The sequence below is a fragment of the Sorex fumeus genome, unplaced genomic scaffold (genome assembly GCF_029834395.1).
Source record: "Sorex fumeus unplaced genomic scaffold, SorFum_2.1 ptg000048l, whole genome shotgun sequence".
Lineage (NCBI taxonomy): Eukaryota > Metazoa > Chordata > Mammalia > Eulipotyphla > Soricidae > Sorex > Sorex fumeus.
Window position 1 is genome coordinate 8148536 of NW_026606105.1, and position 25623 is coordinate 8174158.

At 47.1% G+C, this 25623-nt stretch overlaps 1 protein-coding gene across 2 annotated transcripts in view; it reads right to left on the minus strand.

The window, feature by feature from the left end:
• UBN2 (ubinuclein 2) overlaps positions 1–25623 on the minus strand; it is a 73652-nt gene that overhangs the window by 22129 nt on the left and 25900 nt on the right. For both annotated transcript variants that reach the window (XM_056123917.1, XM_056123916.1), the window contains exons 3-8: positions 25203–25304; positions 20424–20561; positions 19037–19140; positions 14867–15356; positions 9595–9665; positions 4483–4612 (exon numbers count right to left, since the gene is read on the minus strand). In XM_056123917.1, the coding sequence (XP_055979892.1) occupies positions 4483–4612; positions 9595–9665; positions 14867–15356; positions 19037–19140; positions 20424–20561; positions 25203–25304 (1035 nt within the window). The remainder of the gene's footprint in view (positions 1–4482; positions 4613–9594; positions 9666–14866; positions 15357–19036; positions 19141–20423; positions 20562–25202; positions 25305–25623) is intronic.

Below are 25623 nucleotides of genomic sequence, written 5' to 3' on the forward strand. Positions count from 1 at the left end.
TTCTCAAAAAACTAGAAATTGGACTTCCATATAATCTAGCAATACAGCTCCTAGAAATACACCCTAGGGCACCACGAACACAAAGCAGAAAAGCCACCTGCAGCTTGATGTTCACTGTGCACTATTCACAATAGCCAGAACCTGGAAACAACCCAAGTGCCCCCAAACCCAAGGTGAGTGGATAGAGAAACTATGGTACACCTATACAGTGAAATACTATGCAACTGCTAGGAAAAATAACATCATGAAATTTTCTTATACATGGACGGACATGGAGAGTATCGTGCTGAGTGAAATGAGTCAGAGGGAGAGGGGTAGGCACAGAATGATTGCATTCATTTGTGGGAGAAATACATACACACATACATGTATGCGTGTGTGACACACACACATAGTATGTGAAAATACCACAGACAGCAGAAATGAGGGAATAAAGGAAGGCAGGAGGATTTGTCTATGGTAGGAAGCTTGCCACAAAGTGGGAACGAGAGGGCAGTTAGTACAGAAAAAGAACCACTATGACGACGATAATTGAAATGACTATTCTGGACAAGAACTGAGTGCTAAAAAGTGGTGGAATGCATGATACCCTTCAGTAAAGGAGGGAAAGAAGGAGGAACGGGGGGGGGGGGGGGGGAGGGAGGAGAGACAGAGAGAGAGAGAGAGAGAGGTGTCTGCCATAGAGGCAGGCTGCAGGGGAGAGGTGGGAGGGAGGGGATACTAGAGACATTGGCATTGGCGGTGGAAAATGTACACTGGTGAAGGATGAGGGTGATGGAACATTGTATGACCAAAACTCAATCATGAACAACTTTGCAACTATGTATGTCATGGTGATTCAATTTTCAAAAAACGATCAAAAAATCTGAATGTTCTTCTTGATTTGGGGCAGAATCAGTAAACACAATCAGTTCCATGTTTACTCCTGGCTCTGCGCTCAGCATCACTCCTGGCAGGCTCAGGGATCATACACGGTGCTTTGACTGACTCTGGGTTGGCCACGTGCAAGGCACGTGCCTCATCTGCTGTACTATAGCTCCCGCCCTTAAAATGTGATTGTTGTTAAGGAAATAAATTCTCAGGGATGCAATATGCTACAGATACAGTTTACACATAATAACATTTTTATTAATAACATTTAATGTAGCAAAAAAAGCAAAACTACTACGAAGCACTTTACTCCATGCTTGTCAATAAATGTAATTTGCACATGACAAAGCCTGTTAAAATTTTTTTCCATTTAAAAAATGTGAGAAAACAAATAAATAAAAATTTAAAAATGTGAGGAGCCAGAGAGAGTGCACGGTTAAGCTGCTCCCTCGGGCCCTCACACAGAGGCCAGACACCCTGCCACACCCCACTCCCAGCAAATATCTAGTATCATGTGAGAGCATATTTTACTATGTGCTAAGACATATCCATCAATAGTAACCCTACATGCAGTTGTGGAAATGGAGTCTGACCCAAAGACAGAAAACTCAAGTAGTATGATGGAACAAAGCAAGCCGCAGAAGGAAAAGATAATATGACTCCACTGACATCAAAGCAAAACCCATGGGGCTGAACCATAGTACAGTGGGTAGGGCAGTACAGTGGGTAGGGCATTTGCCTTGCTGGCAGCTGAGCCGGGTTCAATCCTTGACATCCCATATGGTCTCAAGAGTCCACTCAGAGACTCTTCCCTGAAAGCAGAGCCAGGAACAAGCCCCGAGCACAGCCAGGTCTGGTCCAAAAACAAAAACCCGCCACCAAAATAAATAATCCTAAAAAAAATCCCAGGGTAGGAGAGATAGTACAGGAATTTAGGTGATTCGTTGCATCCCACTGACCCAGGTTAGACTCTTCACTCCACCAAGAGAGCCAGAAATGTGCCCTGAGCACCCCTGGCTGTGACCCAAAACCAAAACAATCCATCAACAAAAATCAATGATGAACAACAATTAGGGATATCAAAAAGTTATGTAAGGAAAGCAAGGGAAAGATAAATGTTTTCTGTTCCATAGGCATAAAGGATCTAAAATAACTTTTTTTTTTTTTTACTCTTTTTTGCTTTTTGGGTTATGCCCAGTGAGGCACAGGAATTACTCCTGGCTCTGCACTCAGGAGCTACCCCTGGTGGTGCTCACGGGGCCATACGGGATGCCGGGAATTGAACCTGGGGTTGGCCGCGTGCTAGGCAAATGCCCTACCCGCTGTGCTATTGCTCCAGCCCCTAAAATAACTCTCGACGTTAGACCTGAAATGTTTCTGTGGAATAACTTATAATTAATTCACAAAAAGGTATGTTCCTATTCTCATTCTCAGAGATCGGCATCCAGCTCTCCCCTGATTGGAATTATGCCCGGTTGGTTCAACTGTCACTGTCTGAAGAACTCAGCCAAGGCACGAGAGCTGAAACCTCAAGCAAACTTCCTTTGTTCTTTAACCTGCTTTGCTTTTAATAGAAAAAAACGAACAAACAAACAAAAAAACACTCCAGTTTCTCAGTCCACAAACTATTTTATTAAAGCGCATGGAGTCCACAGAAATCACGATTTCTTCGCTGCAGAGCAAGTTCACTTCAGTGGCCCAGGGCCACAGATATTACTCGTTCCCTCCAGGGCCGGCCTTGCTCTGTGAGACTCCCACCCACTGGCCAGAAAACACTAGGGTGACACAGGAGTATAATCGTATTTTCTCATGCAAGAATTTGGATTGGGGTGAGAAAGCCTAGTTAAGAGTATATGACATGCGGCCAGAGCGATAGTACAACGGTTAGGGCGCTTGCCTTGCACGTGGTCACCCCGGGTTCAATCCCCAGCTTCCCATATGGTCCTCTAAGCACCGCCAGGAGTAATACCTGAGTGCAGAGCCAGGAGTAACCCCTGAGCATCCCTTGGTGTGACCCAAAAAGAAAAAGAAAAAAAAGAGTGTATGACTTCTGTAACAGAAAACTAGAGAGGGGGATGGAGAGAGCACAGCAGGTGGGGCGCTTGATCTGCATCAATGAATATGGCCCGGAAACAAACAAACAGACAAAAACCTAGAGAAAAAGTAATCTTATTTGCAGATGAATATTAAAAAAATAAAAATGAGGAATGAGGAGAGAAGTGTGAAACAAATTACCAAGTCCAATTCTTTCACCGGCTACATTTTTGCCCTTATTTTCAAAAAATGCATGGATGTGTGTGTGGGGGGGGGGGGCGCGGAATTCTTTTATTAATGGTCATAAAGTTAAATAATATTCAAATTATTTTCTATTACTTGCAAGCTACAAATATTTTTGTTGTTATTTCATCACTGTTGCTCTGAGGGCCACAGGAGGCCGGAGATCAAACTCAGAGGCATGTACTCTGCCACGTGCCCCTTCCAATACACAAGCAAGTGAAGAGGCACCAACACAATCAAATTAACTAGAACACTGGTGCGTGAGTGATAGCACGATGAGTAAGGCGCTTGATCTGCATGTGGCCGACTGGGGTTCGGTCCTCAGCAGTCTCTAGAACACTGCCGGGTGTGATCCCTGAGCACTGTTGGGTGTGGTTTCCCAAGAAAAGCAAAACCAAAAAAATAAACAGACATGAACTAAAGGAGACATAAAAAATAAAAAAGCCACCAAGTGGCCAAGAGATGCTACATGTGAGTGAAAGCCAAGGCAGAACGAGAATAGACGGGATGGGGAGCACCGGGCTTCGTTCAACACAACGGAGCACCGTGCCCATGGCAAGGAAGAGAAGTTTCTGTCTGAGAAGAGTGTTCAGACTTACGAAATCACTCAGTGGGCAGGCAAAATGAAAGATCACACTAAGAATCTTTAGCTGGTTTTTATTTTGTGGCTTCACCCAGCAGTGCTCAGCCTTTTCCAGGCTCTGCTCTCAGACTCATGCCTGGTGGGTTTGGGGGACCATATGGGGTAGTGGGAATTGAATCCAGGCCGATCACATGAAAGGCAAGTGCCCTACCCACTGTACTATCCCTCTGATGTTATTTTTGAGGGGCTGGGTGTCTGGTTCCCCAAAACAAAAACCTCTTGTCTCATCACAGAGCATTTGCTTTATGTATCTGAAATGTCCTGGGTTTCATCCTCAGCACACAGTGTCTCCTTAGAAAACACCATTTCCTTTTTTCCTTTTTGGGCATCCCTGGCAATGCTCAGGGATTATTACTGGCTCTGTAGTCAGGAATCACTCCTGTCGGTGCTCAGGGGACATATGGGATGCGCCAGGGATTGATTGAGCCCGGTCAGTCACGTGCAAGGCAAACCTCCCTAGCTGCTGTAATATCACTCTGGCCCTGAAAACACCATTTACAATGACTGAAAATGTAGTTACTTTTCAAAGGCTTCCACGTACCTTTAAGAACTTGCTATGGTGATTCACCAGTCCAATGTAAATGGAAATATAAATACCTGTAAAGCAATTGCTACACAACAGCTTGGCAAACAGACGAGCTTTCTTACAGGCTGTGCAGTCCTGGCTGCGGACCGCGCGTCCCTCCGCTTACCTGGACATTGAGATGCAGCTTCTTCAGCCGCTTGACCAGTGTTTCCTTATTGCACGGCACGAAAGCTTCGAGGTGCGAGTAGACGCCACTCCGGGCGACAGGGCCCAGTGCCTGGAGCTGTAACTCAATGCTGCCAAACAACAATCAAAGTACAGAGAATTTAGGCAGCCTACAGGAGCAAGGAGGCAACCGTGACGAGGCTTTGCAGTTCCCCAGGATTTCCGAGCAGTGACTTGCAAGGGAGAAACACCACCAATAAAGCGCAGCCATAGGAAACTCCTAGAGAGTAGGAGGGCGAAGGGGCGACCAGTCTGGAACAATCTGCTGGGCTGACTGAGCTTGAGGGTTACCAGAGCCATCCCCGAAGGTGCTCAGGAAGCCACACGGGGCCCGGGAGCCAACTCAGGGCACGTGCTACAACACTGAGTCACCTGGGTACAGTACGCATTTTGTACACTGGGTGTGTTTTTTTTAAATAAAAAATATATTTCAATAGAATCACCAAATGAGAGTTATAAAAGTTGTTCATGATGGGATAGTGGGGTTTCAGTCACACAGTGTTCTAACACCTGCATATTTCCAGTGTGTATTTCCCGCCACCAATGTCCCCAGTTTCCTTCTGGTCCCCCTCATCCCTTGTAGCTCACCTCTCTGGCAGACACTTTCTTCTCTCTCTCTCTCTCTCTCTCTCCCTCTTCCTCTCTCTCTCTCTCTCTCTCTCTCTCTCTCTCTCTCTCTCTCTCTCTCTCCTTCTCTCTCTTCCCCTCTCCCCACTAATATATATATTCTTCTATGTTGTACATACTCTTATAAGCTAAAGGACATGTTAAGAAATCATAAGGAAAACTAAATACACTTACAGTCATTTTTGTTGTTGTCTTATCCAGCTCACAGCCAACCCAGGTTAGATCCCTGGCATCCCATATGGTCCCCCAAACCTCTCCAGGAGTGACCCCTAGCACAGAGCTAGGAATAAGCCATAAGCACTGCCAGGTGTGGCCCAAAAACAGATAAACAGAAACCGACCAAATAAAAAAGCGGAATGAAACCAAAACTTAGGAGTTATTCATGAGCTCCTCTGAAGAGCTCAGAAGTGGGCAGAGGGTCTGCAGAGTGTCCTGTAAGACAGGGAGCATCTGCCCCAAGTATTCCTTAAGAACTGTTGGCAGCCGGAGAGATAGCACAGGGAGAAAGGCACTTGCCTTGCACGCTGCCGACCGCCATTCAAACCCCAGCATGACATACGGTCCCCCAAGCCCAACAGTGATGCCTGAGCACATCAGGGTGCAGACCAAACCCACCCTCCCCTCCAAAAGGGAAAGATCTTTCAGGATGAAATGGAATCTTCGGACAAGAATGTCAAGACTGCTGGCTCTGCCACATAAACTCATTCCCTGCTCCACAGACTCATAAATAAGTCTCAAAAGAGATTTAAAAAAAGGGGGGGGAGGGCTGGAGCAATAGCACAGCGGGTAGGGCATTTGCCTTGCACGCGGCCGACCCGACCCGGGTTCGATTCCCAGCATCCCATATGGTCCCCTGAGTACCGCCAGGAGTAATTCCTGAGAGCAGAGCCAGGAGTAACCCTTGTACATTGCCGGGTGTGACCCAAAAAGCAAAAAAAAAAAAAAAAAAAGCGCAGTAAATCTTGGCCCCATGCATGACTGAATAATGTGAGGTACATCAGAGGGAAGAGGGTTAGCCCAGTGGCTGCCCAAATGGAGCCCCTGACAGCCACTTGTTCCCACAATCCAGAATCATCACTAGGTCCGTGGCCAACTCCCACTATCTTGAGATCTCACCGAGAAATTGACCTGCTGAAAATTCAGGTATGTGGGTGTTGTGACTGAAATCTCCAGGCTTTCTCAGAGTCGGGCAGGGCTACCTCCCCCAACTTCCCTGTACTTCTGGAAGCCCTGGCAGTCATATCCACACCCCAAAGCCACAACCCAGTTAAAAACAGCCACTCCAGCTATACCTTCCCGATAAAAATACTGAACGCCCTGAACAAACACAATGACTTCTAAGTACCTGTACTGCACACCGTAATGCACAAAAGAAAAGAGAAAGAAGAAAAGTGTCTGCCATAGATGCAGGCTGGGGTGGGGATGGGGGTGGGGGAGGTCAGGGGGTGGTGGGAGGGAAACTGGGAGCACTGGTGGTAGGAAATGTACTCTGGTGGAGGGACGGGTGCTGGAACATTGTATATTACTGAAACCCAATCACACACAGCTCTGTGAAGGTCTATCTCTTGGTGATTCAATTAAAAATATTAAGTTAAAAAGAAGGAAAGCTAAGACTGTGTCAGCAGAGCCTTGTTTGGAAACCCGAGGGAACGTGCACTGTGCTGGGTCTCCCATGACCCAGGGAAGCATGCGGAGGCAGAGTCACCGTGCCTGGTGGGCCTTCAGAAGGTCAACCCAGACTGGGAGTGTGCGGGGGTGGTAGAGGGTATTCAGGAAAGTGGAGAAAGGCAGCGGGCAAAAGGAAGTGTTAGTCACTAAGCCTTGTGAGCTGGAGGCACATTCTTTCATTTTGTTTTGATGTCACACCCAGCGATGCTCAGGGGTTACTCCTGGTTCTGCATTCACCAACTGATCCTGGCAGAGCTTGGGGGATCAGGGATATGGGATGCCAAGGACTGAACAAGGTCAGCTTCACTATTGCTTCACCCCCCCACAAGCACATTCTTTATGAGATAAAATGTAGGTAGGGGCTGGGAGACAGCAGAGCAGGTAGGGGGCACATTAGGGATGCACCTGACCTGTGACCCTTGTACTACATGGTCCCCAGCATGGCTGGGTGCAGCCCGGAGGCCCCAATAGTACACGGGTAGCCTGGGTATTCCTGATACCACAGGGCCGGGCAGCATCATATCCGCAGGCCCTTGGATTAAAGCACTGGCCCAGCTGGCCAAGAATAGCTGCCAGGGTCCCCAGACCTCCTGAGCACTGTCTGGTAGCTCCTAATCAACCCCAGGTGTGCCCTTCCCCCAATAAAACAGAAAAGGAAAGAAAACCAGATGGGCTCTAAAAATCTAGCATCTGAAAACAGAGCCAGGAGAAATGGACAGGGCAACCTGTTAGCAGGTGGCTGCTCTTCTGCTTGTCCAAGGCTGCCCCCAGAGGAAAACAGGTGTTCCCGACTACAAAAGGGTAAAATGAAAAAGGACTGTTCAGTTACAGGCCAGGCCGGGACCGAGTCAACTCCATGCTCTCAGGTGGAGAACAAAGCTGAGCCCATCAGATTCCTGCCTGGGGGACGTGGGACAGCTCTAATGAATAATGGGTCAGTGTCTGTCAGATCAGAGGTCTAAAAAAAAAAAAAGGAGTCACAGGAGGTGGCAGGGACAGGAAGCTCTCACGCCTTTTTTTGGAGCAGACTGAATCATGCTAATCACGCTAATCACTAAATTAATCATAAAACCAAGAATAGGAACAAGATCCCTGTCACCACACCAAGTAGCATGCTAAGTTATTTGCTTCAAGTCTGGGTGGAGGGTGGGGGTGGGGGGAACACACATTTTTAGGGTATTACAGAATGAAATTGAGATTAATTAAAAGAGTTCCGAGAACCAATAAACCAATGCATCCTTAAACTGGGTGAAAAACTCTCTGCTCCACAGTTAAAAGACGAAGCCCCAGGGCCCAGGGAGACAGCTCGGTGGGCTGCAATGCATGCCGGGACCATGGGAGGCCCCCCATTCAACCCCCAGCACCGCAAGGCCCCGGCGGGCTGTGCTATCTAGCGTGGCAGGGAACTTCTGGCATGCCACACAGCACCACAAAAAGAGGAGCGATCCCCGGCAAGCACTGCAACCCAAAGCCCCTGAAGTGTGAGCACAACCGCACCGTGCACCACCTCCTAGAGGGAACTCCAGGGGAGCCGCAACAGCAACACAGCTAAAGCAGTGCAGAGAGCACTGGGGGGCGAGCTGGCCACAGGGGAGTGTTGCCCACTGGAAACGGGAGACCCCGGTCATCACAGCTATGTCAGCGACAGTGAAGGAAAAGGGGGGCTCGGGAAGAAGGGGGAAGCCTGAGAAGCTGCCCGTTTGTTCTGTTTTCGTGGACTGCATGCAGCAGGGGGGCAGAGAGCAAGGGGTGCCCGCGACACCCAGGGCTGGCCAGGACTCCAGGACGCAGAAGCCCGTGCCCCAGCCCTTCCACTGCTTTGTATTTGATGCCACTGAACCGCCAGGGCACAGCACATACCAATTCTCATCAGAGAGCAATAGAATTTGCCACATTCTCACGCCGAGATCTGCTTAGGGCCAATGCTACACTCCATCTCTCCCAAGGGGCAAACAAGGCCAGGTGCAGAAGCAGCACTGATCTGACCACAGTCCCAGACCCTGTCGCCTCACCCGGGCCCAACTGAATGAGGAAAACTGACAACTCAACTGTGACCCTAGCCATCCTGTCTCCTTGCTCCCCAATCTAACACCTGCCTTCTCCACACTGGCCCTCAACTGGCTTCTTGTTGCCGCCTGTTTGAGCAACATCTGATGCAAAAAGTATGATTAATCTCATTAGCGGTCAATGGAACTATTTTCCCCAAATAGATGGAATGAAGAAGATGAAGAATGTGGGGCTAGACTGGTAGCACAGTGGGTAGGGCGCTTGCCTTGCACGCAGCTGACCTGGGTTCGGTGCCCAGCATTTCATATGGTCCCCCGAGCACCGTCAGGAGTAATTCCTGAGTGCAGAGCCAGAAGTAACCCCTGTGCATCACCGGGTGTGACCCAAAAACCGAAAAAAAAAAAAAATGAAGAATGATATGAAATGTAATATATACATTCAGAGCTAGGGATCCCAGAGAAGTATTTTCATATAAGGTGCCCCCTGACTCCAACTGACGGTACTATTTAGCCCGTAAAGGGTCCCTTGCTTTGACTGCGACAACAGCAGAGCCTCCACATGGCGTAAAGAATCTGACAGCAGCGGGCAGGGCAGAGCCAAGTTCCGCTGAGAAACAAATGTGCATCAGATGAAGCGAGAAGGGAAAGCCTACTGCACGAGACTGATCAGCCCCGCTGAGATGCCAAAGGGAATCCTGAAGGTTCTAAGACTTGTTAGGGTTTCTGAATCGAAGAAGAAAGAAATTACTTACTCCAGAAGAATATTATTCATATCCTGTGTAAAGAACTTTTTCCTTCCTTCTTCATCAAAATGTTTGGCAGCCTAGACAAAGAGAAGACGGTCAGTGCAACACTTCAAAACCACGGGATCTGTCTGCACATCTCTTCCCACAGAATGCGGGAGCCGCTCACTGATGGGGCGGGCGGCTTGTGTACTCTTACCCGCCAGAGTAGGACCTAATGCAACGAGCGCGCTGGAACAAAACAGAGCAAAACGTTCTTCCTCCTGCATTTGTGTCCGCATTTAAGTTCTCAATCTTCTGAAATTTAGAAAACTGCACATAAAAGGCTTGTTGGGGCTTTGGGCGTGTTCTGTGTTTCGTGTGTTATTTCTTAATCCTTGCTATGAGCGCCGAGAGAAGGCAGATGGCTCATTTCCTACGGACATGATGGTATACAACATGCCTGGTATTCTGTACTGGGTCCCTCATAAACCGTATTTCGACCTTCCTGACAGCCAACATTGTTGGTACTGTGGCCACTTCACAAATAAGGCGCCGACCTCAATCTTACAATGCGTTCCCAAATCAGACGAATGGGAAGGTTGGGGCAGGGATTCTGGCGCACTTTCTCACTTCCTCTGGTTAGCACTGCCACATCAAACCTTCATTACGTCTGTCACCTTAACCAGCAAACACAAACGTGTATACAAGCCCCAGACGCTGTGCCATAAACAAAGCACAAAAAGTAAACTTTGGGAGTGGTAAAAACACAAAAAGTAATCTTTTGGGGGGGATGGGGTAGGGATGGGGATGGGACACACATCAGGCAGTGCTTAGGGAACCAAGGACTAGGACCATATGGGATGCCAGGGATCGAACACGCTTTTGCTGCATGTAAGGCAAGCACCCTACCTGCTGTACTATCGCTCTGGTCCCACAGAAAAGTAAATTTATTTTGAGGAGCTATGTACAGTGGGTAGGGCAACTGCCTTGCACACAGCCAACCCTAGTTTGATCCCCCACATCCCACATGGTCTCCTGAGCCCTGCCAGGAGTAATTTCCAAGTGCTGAGCCAGAGTAAACCCTGAGTATTGCCAGGTATGGCCCCCCAAAACCTAACAAAAAAAAACAGGTTAGAAAACTCGCATTTATCAAGTGATAAATGAAGAGAGAGAGAGAGAGAGAGAGAGAGAGAGAGTGTGTGTGTGTGTTGTGTGTGTTTCACAAGGGATCAGAACCAGATAGTCACACAATGTGAGGCCCTTAGCTTACCATGGAGCCCCAGCTATGAAACAAATCTTATGGATACTTTGCTACCAAGGTGCCAGAGTAGGAAGCAGCTCTGGGAACCTTTGCATGGCTGTGACAGGCACAAAAGAGAGACGACAGGGCTTTACAGGACCGAAACACTAAGTGATTCTGTGGCGAGAGGAGAATGAGAAGCTCAGCACACCACAGCCCACACATGGACTCTGGAGCTCGGTGGCCCTGTCTGCTCACGAAGTAACGTGGTCGAGTTCACTTGACCTTTCAACCTGCGTCCATGACAGCGGAGGGTCAGGTGACACGGCGCAGGGAGTGTACTACACCCACGGCTCAGAACGGAGCACATGCTGAGCACGCAGGAGCCCCCGCCCCGAGCGCCCTCCCCCAACTTGCTAACGGTGCCTTGCCAGGTTGTGAGACGGCAGATCAGTACTCCACACACAGTAAAGGTGTCAAATGAATGATGCCTTCCCAATTACACCATGGAAATCAGGATCACCACCACAGGGGGAGGTTACCACTTGGGATTTTTAAATTTTGGTTTGGGAGCCACACCTGGTAATGGTCAAACCTTACGACTGGCTCTGTGCTCAGGAATCACTCCTGGCAGGGCTCAGAGAACCATATGGGGTGCCGGGAATCAAACCCAGAGCAGCCGTGCGCAAAACAAGTGCCTGGCCCGCTATACTATCCCTCCAGCCCTGCTCACTAGCACTTGTGGAAGAAAGGGCCGGAGCAAACACCGCAGGCAGGGCGCTTGCCTACACGTGGTCATCCCTGGTTCAACCCCCAATGCCGAGGATGGCCCCCAGCTCGCCAGCAGGGATCCCTGAGCAGAGAGCCAGGAATAAGTCCTGAGCATGGCTGAGTGTGGACTCAAATCAGTCCTCAACCAGAAATAAGCAAAAAATGAAACAAAAACTTAGGGGAAAACAGATTTTAGATGAACACAGGATGGCAAAAAGCACCTACTCTGGAGTGAGGAGAGTTTCTGTGTTAGTTTTGGTTCTACGCCCTCCTGACTATGTGGTCCTGTCTAAGCTATTGCCTACTTCCACTGAAGCCCTTAACCGTATGAAGGGAACAGTACCAACCTTCACCAAGAGTGGCCAAAATTACTCAATAAATTAACTATTCAACAAGCTAGAGAATATTTTTAAAATTGGCATACGAAAAAGAAAAAAAAGAAGAAGAAGAAGAAGAACGAGCACAATACAAGACAGAGAGCAATAAAACAATTATACAAGAAAGCGGCAATAAAGATCAGTCATCTCCCTGGACCAACTGTAGGTAAGATAAAATCACTGGCTGAAATGGTCTCTGGAGGTCAGCAAGCCAATTTCCATTTCTGTGCTCTCTACTAGAGAATGAGCTCAAGTAAACTCAAGAAATGGAAGGTAAATGATGGGAAAAAGCTGTACCCAGCAAAAGAGGAAGACAATGAAGTCTTTAGTAAAATTAGACAAAACTGAATTTAAGGTAAAAAGCATTAGTAAGAGAAAAATTACGTCACCTTCAAATGGCTGCATCTCCATGATGAGGACCGGGCATGCCCGAGCCTGGTTCCCAACTGTGGGGGGCACCGCAGGCGTGATGCCACCCTCCTAGGCCTCCATCCCCCAAAAACACTGAACGGAAAGTCTCATGAATTAGGCCTGAGTCCAGGCGCAAGGGGCCGAGCACGGGCCGGCACGCAGAGGCCCTGGGCCGGCCGACTGCCTGGAAACCCCCAGTTCTCCCCAAGCACTGCGGGGAGACCCGGGGCGGGGACAGACAGCACAACAGGCTTCAAGCAGCAGCTGTCAAGAGGTTCGCAGGGAGTGGACCCAGGGTCCCCTGAGTGCTGCTTGGCAGAAACCCTATCCGTCCACCACACACTCACACACACAAAAAACAAAAAACAGCACCTCTAATGAGTTAAAAATTGCATTTAAAAAAAAGCTGAAAGAATGCTAAGTACCAGTTACAAGCTAAGAAACAATGACATCAGATGCTTTGGGGGGAGGGGTGGATGGTGGGATGGGGGCTTGGGGAGGGTGGACCACACCTGGCCATGCTCAGGGTTACTCCTGGCTGTGCAGTCAGGATCTATCTACTCCCGGCGGTGCTTGTACAAGGCAAGTGCCCTACCGACTGTACAATCTCTCCAGCCCCTGACATGAAGCGCTTTATCCACTTCTCTAAGTCCTGGACTTGTGGTGACTAGAAAAATAAGTGAAAGTTAACATCATGACCTTAGAAGAAATGTCAAGAAACAAAAAGAGAAGAACAAAAAGCAAACAACTGATTAAAAAAAAAAGAGTCCACGAGTCTTTTCAAAAAGACTTGTTACAAAAGTCAAGAAAGCTCTTGGAGCCCTGATCAAATACTTCAAAGTCAGTAACTGTTGAGGACCTAAGACAGAGACAGAGATAACTGTAAGTCTGGAAATGTGATCCCATCACTCTATCCCAGGAGAAAGAAGGAAGTTGTAGAACAGTATCCTCACCCCTGATGATTCTGTTTATGATTATTTTTATAAATAACAAAATATTCAGAAACAATTAAGACTAAAATCCCTAAGAGAGCAGAGGCGACAGCATAGTGGGGAGGGCGCGTGCCTTGCACATGACCGACCTGGCTCTGATGCCCGGCATCCCAGAGGGTCCCCTGGGCACTACCAGGAGTGATTCCTGAACGTGAAGCCAGGAGTATCCTCTGAGCATCGCCAGATGTGGTCTAAAAACAAGGGGCTGGAGTGATAGCACAGCAGGTAGGGCGTTTGCCTTGTATGCGGCCGACCCGGGTTCGATTCCCAGGATCCCATATGGTCCCCGAGTACCGCCAGGAGTAATTCCTGAGTGCAGAGCCAGGAGTAAGCCATGAGCATCACCAGGTGTGACCCCAAAAGCAAAAAATACACAAAAACAAAAACAAAAAAATCCAAAACAATGAACAGCCTAATACTGGCTATGTCTGTGAAAGAGAGTTTTCTCTAAGTATGAAATACCTCTTGTGCTGCCTTTACTGCTCCTGTAGTAAAGAAGGGGGGAAAAGATTTTTAAAATAAGGCACATGTTCCCACATGCTAAAATAATGGGACAGAGCATTTGAGGCTGGTTTGGCACACGTGAAATAAACGATCCTCCTGAGGTCCAAGGCAGCGGCACAGTGATGTAGCTGGGTCCGTTGCGAGCAAAGCAAAGGCAGGCTATGAATCAGGCCGTGCCATGATGCCCCACTCAGACGCCAGCTCGAGCCAGACCTTCGTCGCGGAGTACCACGCATGCCTCAGGAGGCCGCTGGGCCGCAGCACTGAGAATTCATCGTCAAAGAACCCGATGCCAACATCAAGTGCACTGCGGAAATGGGACTGCTTGTTCTGGCCACCCCTCTAATTTCTTTACATAAACAGACAATAAAAAATTATATCCACAAAACCGCAGAAAGGAAAACCTTTACACGGTGAGATAAAATAGTGGTACCCATGCAGTAACTATGTGACACATATTAAAAAGAAAAAAGGCTATTTATAAAGCCAATGGCTGGAAAAAAAAGAAACAGAAAATCATTGTTTATAAGGGTAGTGGAAGGTAGGGGAGATTATTAATTCTGCCCCTTTAAAAATACCTTTGTGCAGCCAAGAAAATAAAAAGGGTTGGTGGGGAAGGGGCGGGTGGAGCAATAGTACAGCAAAGAGGGCATTTGCCTTGCACGCGGCCAACCAAGGTTTGGTCCCCAGCATCCCATATGGTCCCCTGAGCACCATCAGCAGTGATTCCTGAGTGCAGAGCCTGGAGTAACCCCTGTGCATTGCCAGGTGTGATCCGAAGAGCCAAAAGAAAAAAAGAAGGAAAAGGAAAAGGGAAAGAGAAAGAAAAGGCTAAAGAAGAGGGCTGGAGAAATGGGACAGCGGGTAGGGTGCCTGCCTTGCACGTGACTCTGGGTCCCCGCATCCCATATGGACGCTGAGCACCTGCAGTGCAGAGCCAGGAGGAACCCCTGAGCATTGCTGATGTGGCCCAAACACACACAAAAAAGAGGGATCACACTTACTACACGGAGGTCTTCGATCCGCTTCTCCAGAAGGACAGGCAGACCCTCTGGGAGAGTAGGTATCACCTTGGGCAGACCCTGAGAGGCGAAGTTCGGCTGGGTGGCGTTTCCGTTCTCGCCCCCCGACTCCGAGAGGGGGCTAGCGTCGGAAGCAGCATCCAGCAGTCGGTCAAAGTCAAAGTCATCCAGCATCTCCAGGGCATTCTCCGCATCCTGAAAGAGCTCGTGCTCATTTGTGCTGACGAAGATGGGGAGGTCCGGGTCGGCACTGCTCAGGTTCAGGTCCGAGACGTCGTTGCCCAGCGCTGCAGCAGTGGACGGGGGCTTGTTCAGAGAGGACGTGGGCAAGCTAGCGGACACTTTGGGGCTTGGCTCCTTCCTTAGAGCGTCCTTCTCTTTCTGGAACTTTCGTATCATGGCAGCGAGAGAAAGAGAATCTTTATAGCGTTTCTTCTTCTTTTCAGACTTGTGTGAATTTAGGGCCACGACTCTGTGAAGGAAAAAAGTAGTCAGTGAAGTTAAGTCTGACTGTAAAGGCTCGAGTTCCATGTGAAGCACAGGCCCCGAGAGAAGCACTCGACTGGGAAGAGAGCAAATGTCTTCGCACCAGCAGCTACGCCAACTGGGCTGTCGGGGAGGACAGGGCCAATTGGTAGACAAGAAGAAAGTCACAGAAAGAGAAAACTGAACGTAGCTAATGCAGTAGGGGAGCATGAAGGGCTGGGGGATGAAACTTGGAGTTCTGTGCTGGTGAGACATGCACTCCTGGCCCCTGAGCTATGTCCTAGGCTCCTCGGAATACTTTCTCTCCTTTCTCTTCCTTTTTTGGGGGTGGGGGAGATGGGGGGGCCATATCCAGCTCAGGGTTTAGTCTTGGTGGTGCTTAGGAGATCATATGGGACGCCACGGGGGATAAGAGGAGAACTGACCCACTTACCCTCTGTACTGTATTTCCAGCCCCATCTCTCAATAATTTTACACACACACACACACACACACACACACACACACACACACACACACATATTCTGGTCCTTCTCTTTTAAATTCTTTTACAGTGGTGCCCGGCAGTGTGGGTTAGTCCTGGCTCTGTGCTCAGGGAAGCCTGCGCGGTGGCAATAATCAAACCAGGGCAAGTCACACACAACGGAAGTGTCTTTAATCCTGACTGTCTCCAGTTCCATTTGGTTTTTAGGGCAGTATCATTACCTAAAACCACAAGCATTGGGTCAGCCCAACATGGGGCTGGGGAGACAGAACAGGGGTCAGGGGCCCACTCTGCGAACCCATACCATGTGGTCCCCCATCCTAGCACCTCTGGGCATGGACAGCGCAGGGCCACACCACAAGGCCAGGACCACAGCTGGCTGGTCCACTGAGCTGAAGCACTAGGAGTGGCCGCCCCCGAGTATTGCTATGGAGGTTGCCCCCTCGCCTCCCCATTCCTACCCCCAAATAACCCAGTTAAACATCGGTGACCTAGAGGCCAGAGAAGCTCAGTATCCAGGGGTATATGCTTTGTATGCAGAGACGCAAGTTCCGTCTGTGGCACCCACGGCCCCCTATGCATATGGGCATTACTGGGAATGGCCCCCAGGCCCCCTGAGTGCTGCTAGGGAGGCCTCAAAAAAACCCCAGAAACAAAAAGGACTTTTTTTGCCGGGGGTGGGGGGAAGGGGCAAAAAGGCTCCAGTGGAACACAGGCTTTACTCTGGGAAAGTCTTTGGGGACCACACAGGATGCTGGGAGTCAAACCCGGGTCAGCCTTGTGCAAGAGAAGCACCCTACAATGACCCCATGGTGAGATTTAACAATGTTCACAAGTTTTCTTTTCTTTTTTTTTTTCTTTTTGGGTCACACCCAAATGCACAGGGGTTCCTCCTGGCTCAGCGCTCAGGAACTACCCCTGGCGGTGCTCAGGGGATCATATGGGATGCTGGGAATCGAACCTGGGTTCGCTGCGTGCAAGGCAAACACCCTACCTGCTGTGCTATTGCTCCAGCCCCCACAAGTTTTCTTTTACTCTGGCCCCCAAATGACTTTTTTATACAGTAACAACCAGTCATTCACACATTAGAGCGTGCTGACAATTCCCATTTCCATGAATTGGGAATTTAATTTAAAGATTCACTGTCACTGTCCTCCCGTTGTTCATCGATTTGCTCGAGCGGGCCCAGTAATGTCTCCATTGGAGACTTTGTTGTTACTGTGTTTGGCATATCGAATACGTCACGGGGAGCTTGCCAGGCTCTGCCGTGCGGGTGAGATATTCTCGGTATCTTGCCGGGCTCTCCGAGAGGGGCGGAGGACTCGAACTCGGGTCGGCCATGTTGGCTGTGTGCAAGGCAAAGGCCCTACCGCTGTGCTATCGCTCCAGCCCAATTTAAAGATTAGCCAGAAAAAAAAATGTATCTGTCAAGGCTGAAAACTCCAGGACCTCCTTGGAATGGGGGCAGGCAGGACCCCCATTCCACCCTCTGCACTTCCAGAAGCCCTGGCAGCCCCGCAGCAACACCCATCAATCACTTCTCCCTTTTTTGGAGACCTGGAGTGACACCTCCAATTTCCACAACACTGGCAGCCCTGCAGGAGCACGCAAATTAGATGGGAGTGTAGCATAGAAGCCAAATCTGCTCAGTGAACAAAAACAATAACACAGAGGGTTCAAGGAAGAAGAAATAGCTCAGTAAACCCTCCAACAATGACCCCATGGTGAGATTTAACAATGTTCACAAGTTTTCTTTTCTTTTTTTTTTCTTTTTGGGTCACACCCAAATGCACAGGGGTTCCTCCTGGCTCAGCGCTCAGGAACTACCCCTGGCGGTGCTCAGGGGACCATATGGGATGCTGGGAATCGAACCTGGGTTCGCTGCGTGCAAGGCAAACGCCCTACCTGCTGTGCTATCTCTCCAGCCCCCACAAGTTTTCTTTTACTGATGAATTTTTTTTTTGATAATTCCATTAGCCATTTAGTTGTAACAAGCAATATTTACGTAAAAAACAAACAAACAAAAATAATGTGTGCCTGTTAAGGGGGCAGACCTGAGAGGTAGGTGGAAAACTGGGGACAATGGTGGAGGGAAAGTCGTATTGGTGGTGGGACTGGTGCTGGGACACAGAACACCTCAAATAACTGTACTATCAACGACTTTGTAAACTCCGGTGTCACTGTGCCCCTACTGTCAACAACTTTGTATACCAGTGCTTAAAGTTAAACTTTTTTTAAGAAAGCTGCAACAGAAAGAAGATCAGGGACGAGAGACAGTCGTTTCAGTGCTCGCCTCCCGGCACCCACCCCCAGTTGGATCCCCAGGACCACACCTGGTGCCCTAAGAGCTGCCAGGAGTTTGTCACCCCAAGTAATTCTGAGTGTGGGCCATTCCACCACACCACACTAAAAACTTGAACATGAAGAAAAATAAACAAAACCTTGAGTATAGGGCCAGTGAGGGAGTTCTAAGAGCACAGTGATACTTCACATGTGGGGGGCTGGGGCTGAGTCCCGTTACTGCATGGTCCCTTAGGTACCCCCAGGACCAACTCCCAAGCAGAGTCAGTGGCAGCCCAGGAGTGCCACCAGGTGTGATCCACCCCCTGTGCCCCCAACAACCCAAAAAACTGATAAGAACAATTTGTCTAATATTTATGTATTATTTTCAAAATGGTTCTTGTGCATACAATGTTGTGATGCATGACAGATAATAATAATAATATAATGAATAGATAAGCAGTTTGAAAATCTGATCAAAAATGCCGAAAATGAATCTCTAAGATGAGTCTTCTTTTTTTTTTTGCTTTTTTGGGTCACACCCGACAAAGCACAGGGGTTGCTCCTGGCTTTGCACTCAGGAATTACTCCTGGCAGTGCTCACGGGACCATATGGGATGCTGGAAATCGAACCCGGCTCGGCTATCTCTCCAGTCCCTAAGATGAGTCTTCTACTTAATAATTAAGCCTAAATGTATACGCTCAATAAATATACCATCATTGATAAATGCTATAATGTTGATATGTACATCATCAACAAAGTTAAATGGTATTTATACAGCACTGAACCAGAAGAGCTGAAGCCGTGTCAATCACACCTTTCTAAATGAGAGCTAGTCCCGCTGCCATACCCGGTATGGTATGGTATGGCATACTCTCTTACAACGGCTCATTTTACATACCCCAATTGCTTGGAAACTTTTTTTCTTGGCTTCTTCTCTTTTTCCCCTTCCTCTTTCCGCTTCCGCTTCTTCATCTCAATATCATCTTCTTTTATTTTGGGAATCTGTAAATGACAGAAGACTGCGTCACCTCTTATGCCAGTGGACGAGGAGACAGCGCCAAGGGATGCAGTGTGTGATTATGCAAATGGGGCCCTGGGTTCGATGAAGGGGAGCAAGTCGGCCGCCAAGTACTACTGGGTAGAAGCTTCACGAAAAACAAAGCTCAAACCAAAAGTGAATGCATCATTTATCTGCATATTAAAGTAGCAAACTCTGGGTTTTGGTCTGAGAGCCAAAGCTGGTGGTGCTCAGGAGCAAACACTCCTGATTCAGTGCTCCAGAGACTATGTAATTCCAGGGACGTAAGCCCAGGTCTCAGGGAGGCAAAACATGCCTTCCCACTCCCCCACCCCCACCATGGCCAGTATCAACACTTTGACATCATCAACTCAGTATCCAGGAGAGTGGCTTTGCTCACACCCGGGCGTGTAGCAGCACTGGTCATTAAAATTCAGATTCTTGGTCTACAGATACAGCTCAGCAGTGGAACTGGTTTTGCATGTGTGAGGACTTGGGTTCAATCCCTGGCACAACAATTAAACAACAACAAAATGGTATTTTTATTTTGTTTTTTTATTATTATTATTTTTTGCTTTTTGGGTCACACCCGGCGATGCTCAGGGGTTACTCCTGGCTCATGCACTCAGGAATTGCTCCTGGTGGTGCTCAGGGGACCATATGGGGTGCTGGGTATCGAACCTGTGTCGGTCATGTTGGCTGCGTGCAAGGCAAACGCCCTACCCGCTGTGCTATCGCTCCAGCCCCCAAAATGGTATTTTTAAATTTCAGAATTAAAAAAGAAAAAAACACTTTTTAGAGACATGTCTTCATTTACATTATTGACATGTAAAATTTAATTAAAATGGAACAAATGGAACCCCGAAGGTCTCTGGGGATGGCCCCCTAGGGCCACAGAGCATGGCCCCAAACCCCAACCCTCGATGCCTTATGCCCAAAAGAATCATCCATCCATCCACAAGACAGGTTTTTTTCTTTTGATTCTGTTTTCTATTGTTTTCCTAGGGCGCTGGGGAGCTAAACCAGGGTCTCAGAAATTCGAGGCATGTGCTCTACCACTGGGCCACACCCCCCATCCCTTCTTCCCATGGTTCTGACTGGCAAAGCAGTCTTCATACAGCTTTATTTTAAAGCGTGTAACCAACTAGACACTCATTCAGCTGTAGCCAGCACTTGGATTTTCCTGGCAGTCACAGCGGTGGCACAAGTTAAATAAACAGAAGTCCTGCTGATGAGACAATCTCACTGCACTGCTGGGGAAACTCACTTTGGGTGGTTTGTGCTTTTGGTTGTCTGTAATATCATCTTCTTCGGTGTCAGAAGCTTGGCGGAACTGCAGAGTACCAGTGTTGACATAAAAGCCTCCATATTTTGTTGTTAGAGAAGCAGGAACTAATTCGTCATACTAGATTTAAGAAAAAGGTTTCAGATATTTCCTACTGTCTTCAATTAAATAAAAATGTCAAAAGAAATTCAATTATCATGGTAGCATCTTCCTTAAATACTAACAGCAAGACTGATTGCAATGAGGATGTCTGCGAAATAAATTTAGTAAAAGCTATTATCTGGAATAAAAATGAGCTCTATCCATTCAGTATTAAGAAAGGAACTTCTGAAATAATGAAACATTCTAAATATGTATCTGTTGAGAAAAATTTAATATTGATGTTAGTATTAAAATTCCTGATGACAAATGATTCTGACTAGAACTGAAAGAAGTTAAAAGCAGATGATTAAATGTCCAAACATTAAGTTCCTATCATGCCAGAGTATAATTTTATTCTTAAAATGATTATAAAGAATAACAGTTATTTCTTCTGCTTTAGTGCTACACTCTTGAGTGGGAAAAATCATTGAAACATTAAAAAAAAAGCATAAGTGCTTTAAAAGGAAGCAGAAACTTAGTTGTGCAATTCACTAGGCACGTTAAGGCCTAAAACAAGCTAGATATTTCAGTTGGTGAAAGGGGCTCAAACCGTCTACATCAGACAAAAGTGTGATATAAAAGCTGATGTCATCTAAAACCTGGATTTTAAGATGTTATCATGATCTCACCTGATGAGGATGGCGAACAGTCAAATTAAACAAAGGTCAATCTTACCCAGAGGAAGGCAGTCAGAGTGAGAGGAAAGAGGAACTACTTGTCCAAGGCAAGCAAACGATCTGGGTATCCTGTGGCCCCCAGAACTCTATTTACAGGCTCTTCATACTATACAACAGTCTTTGAGAAAGTAAGATTTTTAAGAAAAAGCCTTGGCTATGTGCAAGGAATATATGACTTCCTATAGCAGTTCCTATATAACATTCCAGTGTTAAGGCAAAATAATTAAAATCGTACAAAAGATCTGACTGTCACCTATATTCTTTTAACTTACATAGAGAATGAAAAAGGAATGCCTGTTTAAAATATACTGAGGGGCTGGAGCGATAGTGCAGCGGGTAGGGTGTTTGCCTAACAGGCAGCCGGCCCGGGTGCAATCCCCGACACTCCATATGGTTCTCCCAAGCACTGCCAGGAGTTATTCATGAGTGCAGAGCCAGGAGTAACCCCTGTGCATCGCTGGGTGTGACCCAAAAGGGAAAAATAATAATAATAATAGATAATAATAATAATAAAATATACTGAATTTAAAAAAATGAAATGAGAAAGAACAAAGAACCAGGAAATGTCCTGTCTGGATCCAGCTGGTGTGCTCCTGTGCAGCCCCCAGGGCAGACACTGCGAGTGGCCCAGAATTCTACAAGCAAAGGGGTGACATGAGGAGCCAAAGGCAAACGTCAAAGTGCCTCAATCCAATTTTTTGGAAAGGTTAAATTTTTTCTTACTTATACTTGTCGTCTAATGTGTCGATGCTGCTCCACTGCCGTGCCCCGCTGGGTGCCCCTGACACCCTGGTGAGGCACACAAAGTGATTTTGATTTTAAAAGTTAAAAAAAAATAAAGGATTCAGAATTCAGAGAGGACAACTGCCTGGCCAGGACCTTGTGGCGTGACTTTCTGAGTTTACGGCAGAGTCCTTGGCTGAGCCCAAGCAGGGACACTGGGGATGAGCCCCCTCACTGCTGAGCTATGCCTGGCAGCGCCGCCTGAAGGAGTGGAAACCGGCGTGCACACTCAGCGGGGCCCTTCAAGCAGGATGCGTGAAGGGAGCACTGGACTTGAGGATCAGAAGTCTCTGGCCCATGACTAGGTACTGTGACCCAGAACAAATCACTTACTCTCAATAGGCCTGCGGGTCGGGAGACAGAGCACTGCATCACTCAGAGTGACATCTAAGACAGACACCCTGAAACAAATGGTTGTCACACCTGCCTGGTATTTTTATTTATTAGTAATAAAGAAAAGCATTTTCTTTCAGTCGTCTTAAAATCTGGCAGCATAAATGTGAGACTAAATATAATCTTCAAAAGCATTTATTTTCAGATATTTATAGTAAATAGTACACAACTCTGAAAGTTAATCAGAACCAGATTTTCACTCTGCCAAAAAAATATACAAATAGCAAAAATGTGGTTGCAATACAATCAGTGAAAAGAACAGAGAATCATTTGGTTAGATCATAACTGTCTAAATCATCTCATTAAAAAAACCAAATGATGTGTTAAGGACAACAGATACAGAAGTCAATAACCTATATTTCAGTTCAATTTCTTCTAATGAAACAAAAACCTACACTGTTCTATAAATATCAGTAATTAATTGTATATACTTCAGAAAACAAAATTCATCCTTATTAAAGCAGTGACTTTCAAATTCTGTTCACCTACAGTCCAAGTGGTAAATACATAAGTCAAAATTCATTGGTCACACATAAACAACATACAACAAAAGGAATCACCAATTTCATAATTTACCAGTGATTTACTATGCAAACTCTAATCCAGTCTCTGCTTTAAAAGTGCCAGCCACACTCTCTACATGTATAAGTATTCCAAATATGGGTCACAAAAAATCAGCTTAAGAAATGCCTCATTGAAAGATTCTGTATTCTATGAAAGAAGATATCTCAAATGCTACTCATGAAAGAGTACATACTGCATGACTCCAATTATATGCCATCTGGGAAAAAGGAAACTCTGGAACAGTCAAAAGCGACGGTGTGTTAGGGAGAGGGAAACTGGCAGAGCCCAAGTTTTTTTCCTGGGGCAGTGCAGCGGCTCCGTGTAAGGCTGCAACAGTGAGCAGACGCCAGCCTTCGTCTTTCCAAACCCACACTCCCTAGACCAAGCGTGACCTCCAGCACAAGTCAGGCACGGGGTGACGATGAGGCAGGCAGACCCCTGCGCTGCAGATCACGGGGCGCATGGTGAGGATTCAGGCAGTGGGCAGGCCGTGCATCGAGTGGGGCAGGGGGCATATCGGGACTATCCTTACCTCCTGCTAAAACTCACTATTACAAGTCTAAAGCTGATCTTGGGCTGGGAAGACAGGACAGCAGGGAAGGCACTTACGCCTTGCACACGGCTGACCCGGATTCGGTTCCTGGCACCACATACGGCCTCTCAGGCCCTGCCAGGAGCAATCCTGAGTGTAGAGCCAGAGGTAAGCCCTGAGCACTGCTGGGATGCAGCCCCAAAACAAACAAATAATCAAGTTAAACTTCTCTTAAAAAAAAAATTACTAAAAAAAAAAATAAGATTAATAATTTTAACATGTGACTTAAATATGAACATGTATATGTGTACGTATGTGTATACATACATGTATAAATATCTGTTTAACACTAGCTGAATTCCTTCTTGGGTTATATAGAATTAAAAATCGACTTTATCACTTGTCCTAATGCCTTATGCTTGCCTTCTGCTTTTCAGGTTATTATCATCCTTGAGTAGTTCCATGAGCCAGCCAACCTAAGTGGAGACAACAGGGTAGTACCGAAAGACTGCTCCAGAAGACTAGTCTCTAAATTGACTTTAAATTGTCACCAAATCATGGTGACAATTCAAGAAAATGCCTGATCCTAAAACTCACCACTTGATGAATTTTTTTGGTGCGAGAAGGATCTATCCACTCCCAAGGGCACCGTCCACGTATACCTCAAATGACCAGGTTATCTGGGATATTAATCAGTTCATGTCAGGAGGCCAAAATAAGTGAGAGGTGTGACAGACACGGGGGTGTCTTGGGGCCGGAACCCCTTCCTCTTGCTCTCCTACGCAATGTGCCTTGCGGTGAGCTAGTCAACCAAGCACCAGAGTCACCAGAACAAGAGGGAGTCAATTGTGAGAGCAGAACAGTCACCTGTAGGTCGCTCTCCAGGTGCTCAGTAACCTCTGTGCGCAGCAGAGACATCGTCACCCTTCAGCTCACTCTAGGGGGCTGAGAAGCATGTGACCCGGACGATACCCACCCCAAAACACAACACACCCGCCATTCATTTGCTATGTGATGGATGGTTTGCAACAGTTCTTAAATGGTTGTCCTTAATCCCACCTCTCTCTGTAAGAGAAAGAAGATTTCAGGGGGAGAGCTGGAGCAGCTGATAAAACTGACTGGCAGTAGAGGCTGGCATTCGATTACCATCACCATAATGAGGCCAGGCAGCAACGAAAGACAGTGAGTCACTTTTAAAGAAGTCTGGCCAGATTCAATTCATTCACTCCAGACTCAACCCAGTAGCTCTGACCTTCAAGATCAAGAGGTTGTTTCAGAACTCATTTCAAAATACATCCACCCAAGTATGGTGATACCAATTCAAATTCAAGATATCAGAACACCAGCCTGTGACCAACAGACCCCACTGTCAGAAATGAGTCCAATACAGACTCTTGAGCTCTAAGTTTTTTAAATATATTTACTCAAGGACACAAAGATAATTGTACACAGATGCTCATATATATCGTAAGATGCTCAAATATTTGTAGGAGCAAAAAAACGGAAACAATTTGGATGTGCATCAATACAGGAAGACATTCACTGAACTATTTTAGTTAGTAAAACACATTCACAGAGTTATTTTACTTTACCCTTAACATCTAGTAGCCAAAAAAAAAAAAGAAAAAAAAAACCAAAGAATTGCTGCTATATCAAAGATACATTACTCACAGCCTCTGAGTTATCAATAAATGGATCTGTCTCATCATAGCCAAAGCCTATATCAATTAAATCTTGTAGCCGATCCTTCCGGTGCTTATGGGGCTTCCCACCCTGCAAAGAACAGACATATCAGACTGAGTACTCATGCTGTTTCCACGAAGTTAAAACAATACCCATTAGAATGCTCCCAAAGAATTGTCAGACATAAGCCCCCTTCCGGAAGACTGGATTTCAGTCCCCCGCACCCCCGGGCCCTGAAAGGAAGCGGCACTTTGAGACTGGCTCAGAGTATTGTGTGGAAAGGAGGGAACAGATTTTACAGAGACAAGCTTGACCGATGGTACCTGAGCCAGGTGAGCAAGGTGCGAACTCAACATGGATGGTGTGACTCTCACCAGCTTGTCACCCTAACGTACCAGACAAGCCTGAT